The sequence below is a fragment of the Anoplopoma fimbria genome, chromosome 8 (genome assembly GCF_027596085.1).
Source record: "Anoplopoma fimbria isolate UVic2021 breed Golden Eagle Sablefish chromosome 8, Afim_UVic_2022, whole genome shotgun sequence".
Classification (NCBI taxonomy): domain Eukaryota; kingdom Metazoa; phylum Chordata; class Actinopteri; order Perciformes; family Anoplopomatidae; genus Anoplopoma; species Anoplopoma fimbria.
This window is the reverse complement of record NC_072456.1, coordinates 18158645-18171401: the sequence shown is the minus strand read 5'-3', so window position 1 is coordinate 18171401 and position 12757 is coordinate 18158645. Positions and strand designations below refer to the sequence as shown.

The 12757-nt window shown below is 39.3% G+C and overlaps 1 protein-coding gene across 1 annotated transcript; it reads right to left on the bottom strand.

The window, feature by feature from the left end:
* Positions 1-1536: 1536 nt before the first annotated feature.
* On the bottom strand, positions 1537-10890 carry nexn (nexilin (F actin binding protein)). Its single transcript, XM_054602401.1, has 13 exons — positions 10504-10890; positions 10181-10378; positions 8559-8643; positions 8313-8461; positions 6115-6315; positions 5827-6000; positions 5401-5589; positions 4600-4791; positions 3732-3926; positions 3358-3534; positions 3011-3199; positions 2531-2894; positions 1537-2390 (listed from the first exon to the last, which is right to left on the bottom strand). Exons 1-13 carry the CDS (start codon positions 10888-10890, stop codon positions 2377-2379), a joined length of 2514 nt encoding a protein of 837 aa, XP_054458376.1. The 3' UTR covers positions 1537-2376.
* Between the last annotated feature and the right edge of the window lie 1867 nt (positions 10891-12757).

The window sequence follows — 12757 nt, the reverse complement described above, 5'->3', positions numbered from 1 at the left end:
CCCCCTTCCATCTCTGAAGTTTTTGCTACCTTAACCCTTTCATGCATATAGGTCACTACAGTGGACAGCTATTCAAATGTTGTTTTCTTGTATATGCATGGGTTTTCATGGCATAGTTGCACATCAGCCACTACAGTGAGCGCTATTGTAGTGGCTGATGTGCAACTATGCCATCACCTCTATGCATGAAAGGGTTAATGATAAAAACAAAACTATTGTATGCTTCCCTATAGTGTGAAACATAGTCTCTTTTCTTTTTCCTCTCCTATCCACAATAACTACTCTTTTTTTTTAAGGAATTTATCTTCCTCTCATCTCCTGACCCAAGTGTTGCAGACACTTTTTATTGATTTCCTTCAATATAATCCCCTTCCCTTTTGATTTTGAGAGAATAATTTGTGACTGTGTTGTCTATTTTATCTGCTTGTTTGGCTGGTTTGCCTACTCTTTCATTGCCTAGAATGCCTGTGTGAGCAGGAACCCAAATAATAATGATCGCACTGCCTTGTTTTCTTATTCTTACTTGAGCTTTTCTCATCTCAACCTACAGACACAACACTGGATCCAAAGTGTCCTTTCTTCTCTTAGATCCACAATGGTATGTAACCACCAGACCTCCTTTCTCCAGTAAATACATTAGCCTCTCATTGACCACCTCTTCCATCAATTTACGGACGTGTGATGTCAAGCCAATAGGTCTATCGTTGGTTGGCTTACTGGCATCAGTATAATTCAGTATAATTATCACTTCCTTGTGGCTTTATGTGATTCCTCCTTCCTCCCACACTTTATTGAGTAACATCCACAACTTATTCAGTCCCTCAATACTTAAATGTTTTGCAGTGTTTGCAATGTTTACATTAGTGCTCAGTTGACGGCTATATTCAGTGCTTCCCAACCTCAGGGTCTGGATCTCCACAAGAATTACACTATTAATCAAAGGGGTTTCATGATGATATACAAAATAGAAAAGGGTCAGAATGTGTCATACTCTTTGCATTTTGCTAATGGATTGAGTACCTGTGAAAATGACTTTTTATGTTTGATTTGAAGGAAAAAAAACACTTTAATTAACTGGTAACAACTGCTGAACTTATGCAACAACCTATTGGTCCCCCCACCCGGCAACTTCTGTTTAATACAGTATGAACTCTATCACCTCTAAGTGGAACAATCAATACTCCTTTGCAACACATAATACTTTTCACTTTGTAGCATTTGATTAAATACAACTTTATCATGAAAATGCATCATATGAGCACAATATAAATTAAAATAATAAAGCTCTAGATTGTTGACTCAATTCAGGTTTGTGTGTGTACAATAATGATGGGTCCGTGGGTTATACTTTAATCCTTTAGGGAAAAGTGCATCCACAACAGAGAGAATAACATTTACTTTAGATCAGGCAGTAGGCGGCAGTTTTCAAGTCTTCCCCATTCAACAATAAGAGACACCACAAGAATTTTGTCGTTTTTTTGTTCATTTTATTAAAACATTTTTATTTATAATAAATGACAAATATTCAGGCTAGCCTATGTTTATTTTTCCATTATCAAACCATAAAACAGTTACCTATTGCCAACTGAATTATGACAGCTGTATCAAGAGTATTACATTTAACGCAAAAAGGAAAAAGGGGCGTTCGTTCATGAAAAATCAACATATTATTATTTTTTTTAAATGCTGCAGTTTAAAAACATTTAATCTTGGCCTAGAGAGTTTAATTGAAGGAAAGAATGTACACGCAAATTGTTTTGTTCCTGCAATATCATTATCAACACACCCTTCACTGTGGATTTCCAATTAGGTGACGTCACTCCTTGATATAATACCAGGCAAGTATCACAATACCATTTACTAATATGGCAAAGAGTACAGAAAACTGTTGTGGAGCAGTACTAGAATACTGAAGCAAGATGTTTTACTGATATTCCTGTACCTTGTTCTTTAAGGTTAGTACACAAGAACATCTTACTGTTTTACATTTCAGTGCCCCAACCATAATGTTTGCCATGTATGGACTTTAGTAATATAGTATATATAAGTGTGATATTTACAATACAGTACTAAGATACTCAAAAGTTGCTGGTAACACAGATATCGTAAGGGCCTCGCAGCGAAGATAACTCTTGGCATGGGAACAAGAATCGAGTCTGTTTTTGGCACAAGTGTCATCCTACTCTACAGGGAGTGCAGCTTTACAAACGTAAACAACATGTTGCAATCTTTTTGTGTGTTGTGTATCCCTCCCTTAGGAATGCCAAGCATACTGCTATTTTCCTTCCCCTCTGCTGTTTGACCATACCACGAGGGATGAAGTTTTACAAAAGGAGTGAGAGACAACAGGGAAAGTTTCCAGAACATGGAAGGGCATCAGTAGTCATAGGCTGCGAAAAAGAAAAAGAACATCTGTTATCAAAATCTGAGTTCACGAGGAAGAGGCGCATGCGATCCACTTCATGGAGAGAGGTTGAAATCCAGGCAGGAGGAGTCATGCAGGCATGCAATCACACAAAGGTAGTCTTACTTTCTATTGTGAGGATGCAGGTGCTGGCTGCTGTGCCTCTGCTGTTCACAGCCTTGCACATGTACTCTCCCTCGTCCTCTGGGAAGGTCTCCGGCAGGTAGAGGCAGAACGTCTCTCCTCTCTCTATATACTGATAGTCCTCACAGTCCTGGAGCATCTCTCCCTCAAACCACCAGGTCACCTCCGGCTTGGGCTCCCCTGTGATCTTAACGGTGAACCGAACTGGCTCCGAGTCCACCACTGATTGATTTTTAAGGGGCTTTTTAAACCACGGAGCCCCCGATCGGGCATGGTCCTCCTCGTCTTCATAGGCTGCAGAGCCGTTGATGATGCTGCCCTCTTCCTCCACATCATCGTCCTTCTTCTGCAAACAGATGTCAAAGAAATCACAAACTGTTCAAAGCCACCTTAAACCGAATGCTTAATACGCTCTAATAAGGAATGATCTTGCATATGTGGTCATGAAGATGGAATATTTACTTTTTGGAGGGCAGCATCAATCTCTTGCTGCTCAAACTGCATCCTCTGCAACTTCTGCTCCTCTATCCTCCTCCTCTCCTCTTCCTCTCTGGCTTTAGCCATTTGTTGAAATCTGGCTTTCATATCCACCTTCTGCTTGAATGGTGACTCTTCGGCCCTAACTGGAGTGGTTTCTCTTTCCTCGTCCCCCTGAAAAACACAGCAAATATAATATATGAGATAATCCAACGTTGATTAAAATAATTAGCAGGAGGGTCAACATTTTTTGGTAATTTAAACATCTTGAATTATTAATGTCTTGCCTCCTGGAACCTCTCAGCTTCTCTCTCTTTAATTTCATCGTCAACGGCCTTCCTCCGTGCTCTCTCCATATCAATCTTTTTCTGAATTTCCTCTTCAGTCAGCTGCTTGATCTTCTCAAATTTGGACTTGAGGTTCTTGGCCTGAATGGAGCCCGTCCTCTTGAGTTTGGTCAGTTCTTCATACTCTTTGCTTACAACATCTGAGCTTTCATTCACTTCATCCTGTGAGACAGAAGCCAACTTATATTATTATTTCTATATTATAAAAATGTTTCACATTTGTTGATGCATAAGATATGTTAATTCGAAAAAACACATATGTAAGTAATCTATTCTCAAGCATAATTGGCTGATAAAGTTAAGCAGTATGTTCTGGACATAGTCTACAGTACTTAAATTTCCATCTGTTCCAAACTGACCTCGCCCATCTCTTGTCTGAGTTGTTCAAATTCCTGCTTCTCCTGCTCCCTTTCCTTTTTGCGTTCCTCGGCCTTGCGTCTCCTCTCAGCTTCCTCCTTTTCTTTGAGCAGCTCTTCAAAGTTCATCTCCAGTTTTCTAGGGTGTAGTGCTTCCTGAGATTCACTCTTCACCATCTCTCCTTCGTCATCTAGTACCTATATAAGTACACACAAAGGACAAGATTTCTCTATAGCGGTGAAGTAACTGACTGCGTCACATTTTATGTCTACTTACCCAACATTACATTTTGCAGCGAACACAAAGCAGGAGCCATTCTTATTCTGGATCCTAGCATTTGAAAATCAACATGCATCCTATCCCCATCATCATCTCGAAACCTTTTTGCCTTTGTGCTTACATGGAATACATTCCTAGTAGAATGCTGTATAAATAACTGTTGTTTCTTCTTATGTCTCTGTGAATAATATACATTTTAAATAAAAATATCTTACAGTTCCATCTCCATATGCAGACCTTTCCTGATCCAGGCCAGGTCTCTTAAAGAAATAATTTGGATAACGAAATGCAGGTGTACCATTTGAGCCCATCATAATGATATAAAGTACATTAATTCTCACCCAATTGGTATCCAATTAGAGATCAAATTTAGGAAGAGTCAGTGAAAAAGTATATAATGATATGCATAACATACTGAAAGCGTATGTATGTTCTGTTTGTTTGTGTTTTTGGGCCGGTTAATATTTAGTTATAACACAGGTTTCTATGTTCCTTTTATTGAGTCAAAGCCTAAGCAGAAAAAACTACCATTCTCTGTTAATGATCAGTAAGATGCACATACATTTTGGTCCCTGAGTCATGTAAACTTACCATGCTCTTGCGGGCCTCAGCAAAGAACCTCTTCTCCTCCTCCAGTCTCTTCTTGGCATCCTCCTCTGCCTTCTTCTGCTCATCCTCTCTTCTCTGGCGCTTGAGATCCTCAAAGCTGGCGCATATCTTCCCAGGCTCACTGCCCTCCAGGTTCAGTAAGGCCATCAGCACCTCGTCATCCTCATCTACAAGCTGAGGAAGAATACAGCGAGGTTATCTCTCTGTGTGCTGTAGATAAGAGGGTCGCTAAGGACCCCTAGTTCACGTGAAAACTCCCTTAAAGGAATATTCAATTTTTGGGGGAAATAGGCTAATTTGCTTTACAAAGACTGGAAACAGGAGACACTGGCTAGCATCACTCTGTCCAACGATAACAAAATCCAGCTATCACCAGCTCTAAAGCTCACTAATTAAGACGATATATCCTGTTTATTTAAGAGTAAAAGCCCTGAGCAGTTGCCAGGCAACCAGCACAGATTCAAGGAAGTTACTGCTCCCATTCAAGAAATAGTCACAAAACACAAGGATTTTGTTACCTTTAGAAAGAGCAAGGCTAGCTGTTTCCAAACTTTTTCCAGTGTTTATCTTGAGCGTATAGATATAACAGTGGTATATATCTTCTTTATTTCCCTAAATGTGTAACTATTCCTTCAAGGCCATTTCAGATCTAAGATATATTTAACTTATAATTATACTATCACCAGATATGTTAAGTAACTGAGATGTTAACACTGAAAACATCCTGGTTTCTATACATTTCTTTCTATGAATTTTGTATTTATTTATGGGAAGCATGCTGACCATGCTCTTCCTGGCTTCAGCGAAAGCTCTTCTCTCCTCCTCCATTCGTCTCTTGTACTCTTCCTCTGCTTTCTTGCGCTCGTCTTCGACCCTCTGCCTTTCCACCTCTTCAAAGCTCAACCTCAGTTTTCCAGGTCGGAAGTCGTCCTTGTCTTCCTGAGCTGCCTGAGGGTCTTCCTCACCTTCTCCCTGGTAACACAAAAAGTATTTTAAGCACTGGTCAGCTCAATGACAGGTCAAACATCAAGATTCACTACACGACATATTTGGCAGTTTATGCTGTTTAATTGAAACCCAAAGACTCTACTAGTGATACTCAGTACTTGTTGGAATCAGGATTAGAATACAAGGATGTTGAAATGTGGATGTAAAAATAAAAGAGATTTATAAAATTTTAAACAGTAGTGCAACATAACATGGGTTTACCATTCCCAGCCTAGCCTCCTCGAAAGCTTTCTTCTCTTCTATCAGGCGGCGCTTGGCTTCTTCCTCCGCCTGCTTCTTCCTGTGCTCCTGTCTCTCCATCTCCAACTCCTCAAATGTCATCTTCAGTTTCCCAGGAGTCATCTGCACCCTCTCTGAAGGCTTCTCCTCTTCATCCTACATCCAAATGAGAGTGAGAATGCATTGTTTAAATCTGATCCACAATCATTAAGGTGGTTGTTATAAGCCCAAGATCTTATAGCTGTAACTTTAATATCTTTATATCTCTACCTGTTGAACAACCGAGCACCGCTTGGCATCTCTGAAGGAGCGTTTGTTTTCATCGTACCGTCTCTTCTTCTCTTCCTCTACCTTCTTCTTCACTTCCTCCTCTCGATTCTTCTCCATGTCCTCAAAGTTCACCTTGATTCTGCCTGGAGGTCGGGAGGACTTTGCTGGAACCACCCGTACCAGGATTGTGTCATCTCCATCCTAAAAGATGTTTGATAATGTACAAGTATACAAGGTATTACAAATGCACAAAGTTAGGTTTGAGGTTCTTGTACTTTACTTGAGTATTTCCATTAAACTCTATGCTACTTTGTTCTTAAATCGGCAGAATGTTTACATTTACCTTGGTTACTTTAATTAGCTGACAAAACTTTTAAATGCTTGACTTATAGTATACTTGTAATGGAGTTTATTTTACATTGTTATATAGATACTTTTACTTAAGAACCTGATCCTAATACTTTTTCAACCACTCTGGTAGGAGCTCTTGTAGATGACGGGACACACTAACTATTCAGTGGTAGAGGGAAAAACGAATTCAGGTCAATCTCAGTGCATACCGCCACACAAACAGACTGGAAATAAGAGCATGTGAGTGGATAAGAGTCAACTCTATAGGCCTCATGTCGCCATTTGCAGCAGGTTAGGGTTTGGGTGTCAGTCTAAGATAGCAGAGTCTAATTTAGTCGCAGTAAGGAGGTCTAGAGCTAATTTAGTCACTGGGAGGTGTGGGAAACAGTTGCCAGTCATACTGTCTACACCTGGCAGCGCTGCAACAGTGCTGTTCCAGTTTTTTCTAGATCATCAAGGTAGTCCTTCCTAATATTCAAACAGGATAATTTTAGTCTTGAGACATTACTCTTTCTGATAAAAGATCTTAAGAATAATTCATTTCTTCGTATAAGTGGAAAATAGTAATAGGGCAAGCTTGAAAAAATGGGATTCGCTGTATAAATCAGGTATGAAGTAAATTCACATAAAAGCACTCTAGTTAACGTAATTGTAGATGAGTAACCTTTTAGAAAGAACTAAGTTTGTAAGGAATCATGTTGCATGGAGCCATTATGGCTTCATGCTTTTGTCTGCACCATTGCAATGGTGGTAGCCAGGATTTTAGAAATACTCAGCTCATCGGTCATCGGCCCATCACCACCGAAAAAAACATAGAATTTGGATTTTCCATAGTTATTTTGTCAATTATATATTCTGCAATCATTTTTTTCATCAAGCAGTTATTTTCAAAGGAAATTCTCAGAAAATGTTTTCCTTTAAATTCAAGAGAACCAACTAAACTAAATACCTGCTCACAATTTTTTTTCCCTCTCATTATTATATAATGTCCAAGGCTATTAAATTTGGTATAGACCCATATTATGAAGTGTTACAGTTTTATTTAAATGCTTTTTCAAAGCCCTCTCCAAGGTCACAAGGACTACAATTCTGGTAGGGGGAAATGCTCACCTATCAATACTAGGTCAATAAACAGTGAAATCAGCCTAAATATAGTGTATGTTTTATTTTGTACAGTGTATTACATGCAACAATCCTAACAATTTCCCCCCAAGAATACATGACCTCAGTAGGTAGCTACCGCCCTGATCATTACTGGTGATGATCGAGGCATAGTAATAAAGACATATTCAAAATAAAAACCACTACTGTTACAACTGTGTCCTGGTTAAGCATTTTGTCTAGCTGTTGAACACATACAGCCATGTTAACGTTCGGCTGTACTAAAGTAGAGCAGAATTAGGGCAAAGACGTAAGACAGGTAATTGCCTGTAATTGCCTATCTGGCACAAGAATACTTTATGTAACCATTCCCAAGAAATACACTGTCTGAAGGTATCAAGGCCTTCTATCTGATTAGTACTTAATGAAAAATATTCAATTGTTTTGCACAACATCGTTTTCTAAAGTCTGAGACCATAAGATATAAGATATAATAAGCCATTTACCATGAGTTCACATACTGGTCATGTCAACAACGCTACTGGTGGTTGCAGACCTATATCCAGCCTCTGCCAACTGTTTGTGCCACTTAAAATAACTCATCCCAGTGGTAGCTGGGGATTACCTGAATCCTTACAGGTACAACTACCCCATTTCCATCAGTAAGGCAGTGCTGAACCATCCAGACATGCTGTCCCACTTCCCACCGAGACCCTGCACAAGGAATTCAGGCCAGGTTTACTCACCTCAGCTGCTTTCTTAGCCAACTCCTTCTTTATTTTGGCTTTTTCCATGTTGTCCTGGTTTTCCCTCTTCTTCCTCTCTCCTTCCATCCTCTTCTTTTCCTCCTCTTGTCTTTGTTTTTCCATTACTGCAAACTTCCCCTTCACACTACCTGAGGATTTCACAGAGCACAGCACAAGCCTTCAGCCTCGTCTTCCTCCCAGATCCCTCGCTGATTACCCATTCTTCCTACCCTTTGCACTTCTTACCTGTGATTTTAGGGACGTAGGATTTTTCTACCTTTACTGGCTTCACCTCTTCTTCCTCATCACTGGAAGCGAGCAGTTCTTTTATCTGCGGCGGATAAGATAAAGAGTGGTGGTGAGGCTACGGTTTAGCTGAGATCATCTCCTTTGCCACTCTGGAGCCATGCTGGTCCCAGCAAGAACAAGGGCCTAATCCCTGCTAATAGCCAGGTCATGTGACCTGCAGGATGGGCCTCTGATTGGGCCGTTTGGTTGTTGCACAGACTGGAGATGAGCGTAGGTGCTCGAGCCTGGCCAGCTATGGCACGGCTGTAGACAGGGAGGTTGTTCTCTGTGAGTATCACTGATAATCCACTCACATAACACCCTATCACTGTGTTTATTTCACCACAGTCGATCTCAAAGAAAAAAAGCTGTCTGAACAGAGAATTCTTGATCTCTGACATTCCCATTTCATTTTCACATACGTAGATTCTCAGTGCCTAAATTTTCCTGCACATTACACATGTTTATTTTCTTATTTGTTTCTTCTGATGGCATCAAAGACACCATTTTTTCATGGCTTAATGTTACATAAAATGTAGATGTCATGTGCATCATTTTATACTAGAGCTGCAGCTAATTAATATTTGTATTAATGATTAATCCGTCTATTGTTTTAAGATTAGTTGATTAAAGTATTAGTCCATAAAATACCAGAATACAGTGAAAAATGGCCATTATAATTTCAGAGCCTAAAGAGAGAGTCTTTAAATGTCTTGTTTTGTCTGACCGACAGTCCAAAGATATTCAGTTTGCAATGATATAAAATAGAGAAAAGCATCAAATCACACATTTGAGAAGCTGGAACTGGATAATATCTTTTCCTTGAAATATTGCCTAAAAGATAATTCTGTTGTCAAATTGTTGCGAGTAAAGTACTCCACTAATTTAGCAACGCACTACAACACTGTCGAATCCCTGAAAATTGATATACACATTCTTACTCCTTGTCAAAACCTGGTGCCTACATTACCCATAATGCAACTTGATCACTGACAGTTTGGTCAGAGATTGCAGGCAGCAATAGCTCAGGACATGGGGACTTGTCTTGGGAACTGCAGGGTTACCAATCTCAATATTGTTTATGACAATAAAAGTTGAGTTACATTTACAGCATAAAAAAAAGTTCCCCAAAAGTTCCCCATTTTCTGTCATTTGACTGTTTCTTTCAGCACTACTTTACATACTTTTATCTGTAATTCCGTCAAGTATATTTGGTGTGTGTAAAATTTGGGAAGTGGAATACAAAAATGAACGATGCTAGGCTGCACAACATGCGTTTAGAATTATGGAGGATCTGTTGGAGAATCAGTGTAGTTCAGTCCTTATGGTTCCTTGTGCACATTATTATTAGGGTTAAAATGACAACCTTTATAAAAAATCACCATCTTTTGAAGTCAAGCACAAACCAAAGTTGAATATTACGTTAATTGATAATTATATATTGGTTAATTCTATAAAACACAGTGTGATGTATAGAAGACAGTGAATTCTCACTCAAAAGGGCAGCCTTGTCACCCCGACATGCCTCATCATGCCATGCAGGTCTCGGTCGGAGATTAGTGGGGTTATCTGTCTTTGACCTGCTGCTTCCTGCGACTCCACTCTCTCTCCTTGACGTATTGTTCCTTCCTCTTCTGCTGCTCTTCGGTGTTCCTCTGCCTGCTGCGCTCCTCTCTGGCCTTCTGCATGGCCTCAAACTTGCCCGTCACATCCCCCTTGTCTTTGTTCGCCTTTGGCACGTAGCTTCTGGCCACAAGCTTTCTGGATCGAAGGAGCCTCTGTGGTTCAATAATAATAACATTATTGGGAAATGGTTTCTGGGAGGGGAAATATTCATATGGACAAGAATCAAATCATCCACAATAATGGATCTCGTCACTACAACTTTAGTTTCCTCACTTACCTCTTTTTTAAGTTTCAGTTCAGAAATACTCTGGTCTTCATTTGTGTCAGGGTCTGCATCCTCCTTTGTCTCTGTGTCCTGTTCTACGCCATTTTCATTTTTCTCATCGGCAGTGTTTTCTTTATGATTCACACCGTTCACGCATGTCTTGTCAGTCTCATTACTTTCTTCATCGTTCACTTGGGAATGCTCTTTGTCTTCCACTTGTGACGTTTCCTCGCTGTTTTCCTCGGCTGCGTTGTCTTCGTCGACCGCCACATCATCTTCCTCATGTGTCGTATCATCCTCCTTGTTTTCCACATCGCTCATGTTGAGTTCACTTTCATTTGTGACATCATCTTCCATGTCGTGGGCGACTACAGCCGCAACCTGCGCCACCTCAGTCATTTTTGTACCACAATGACAAGTTGACAAACAGGCTCTGTTCCAATGTTACCTGCAAAGCGAAGGAGGATGGTTAAAATGTTTCTTGTTACATTATGCATGAGGGATTAATGGCTTATGTGCTTCAAGTCAAGAAGGTGAAATATGCAACAGGAGTTTGACCATGTGACAGAAACAATCAATACAAATCGTAAATGGACTGTACTTGTATATTCCTTTTCCAGTCTTCCAACCACTCATACAGTATCCCTTTCAAAATTCTATTTATTTACTATTTTATTTTTCTATTTTAAGTGTTGATATAAAGCAACCAGTTAACAGCCATTTGAAAGGCCAGATTAATTAATTATTCTCTAATTTCATTGTTTTCCTTGTCTGGTGCTGGGATTTAATTTTGCAATTACTGAAGTTAAGGGCAAGGAAAGCTGCTCCATTTCCCAGTATGTTAAGAAAGAGTGCAATGGAAGCCCTCTATTTATAAACCACTTGTGGGTCCAGGACATGTGATCATGGCTATTTCTGAAGAATGATAGGCAGTTGGACAGAGCTCAAGTTGGAACCCACATGTCGCCCTACAGACCCATGACAAAATGGCCAAACAAAGAGCGAGACAACTGCATGAACACAAGCTGTTTGGACTGTTAGTCATCCAACACTAAAATCTGTTGCTGTTCATCCTTTGTCCTTAAATACCTTTTAATACACATGCATTAAGATCATAGAGCGACATGATGCCGCTGATCAGGGGCTTGACCATTTCAGCATTGAACGGAATAATGAAAAGTGGGAATGTAAAATGATGTGCCACAGTCAGTGTATCTTATATTTCCCATCACATCAAAATTACATTGGTTTTTATATTCAATGTTTAAGCACATATTGAGTTTTTTTTATTATCAGAATAATTTGATTGAATAACTAGGTCAGTACTGAACGCTAGACTACTGATTTGATATTATATGCTAAATGTTCATATGAAAGATTAGTTGACTCTGATCTCAAACCCAGGATCAAGGAGGTGAATGTCAGGAGACTGACAGAAGCACAGACAACTGTTTAAAATCCTCACCTACTATTTTCAAACTCCAGTCTGTAAGATCGTTTTCTTCTGTTGTTCATTGATTTACACAAATTTCTGACTTAGAATATACAACTACATAATATTTCAGAATAAATATTGTGTGACTTGAATGATATCAGCTTTCTATTTCAGGTTATGTTGAAGCTGTGCAAAAATATAAAATGAATCTGTTATATAAAAAACAAAGAACAAACAACACAATCCCACTCATCAATCTTGTGATCCGAAACTTGAGTGCCTCAGTGTCACATCTGGCAAGTTAACACTGAAGAAAACACATCCAGCTAATGACAAACTTTAGGTTTGGTTGGCGATTCTATTTCTGTACTCAGCTGGCACAATATATCATGACAGTGTATCATAAAAATGAATTTGACACATACACAGATAAATTATTGTGGTATTTATCAACTACTGTACTACAGCCTATCAAAATGATTGTGTTTCTGTTCCTGTGTGTCTTTTCACATATTGTGGACATGAATTGTAAATAGGCCAGCCTGTATCTCTAATTAACCAAAAACTGTTGCTGTACAACTTATAGTTAAGTGTTGTAGGCCTCAGTGACAACTGCCAACATGAAGATGCAGGATATGATCTGATCAAAGCAACATTTGGGTAAATTAATATCTTTGACCTTGCTACATGATAATGAACAGGCTATTTGTGGTTTAAAAACCTCTTCTTCCTACAAACATTATAAAAACAAAAATGGCATTTTACCTTAGCTTGCTGACTTCCTCTTGTTTTTGACTTTTGAAAAAAAAATAAAAACTTTGCTTTGATAGA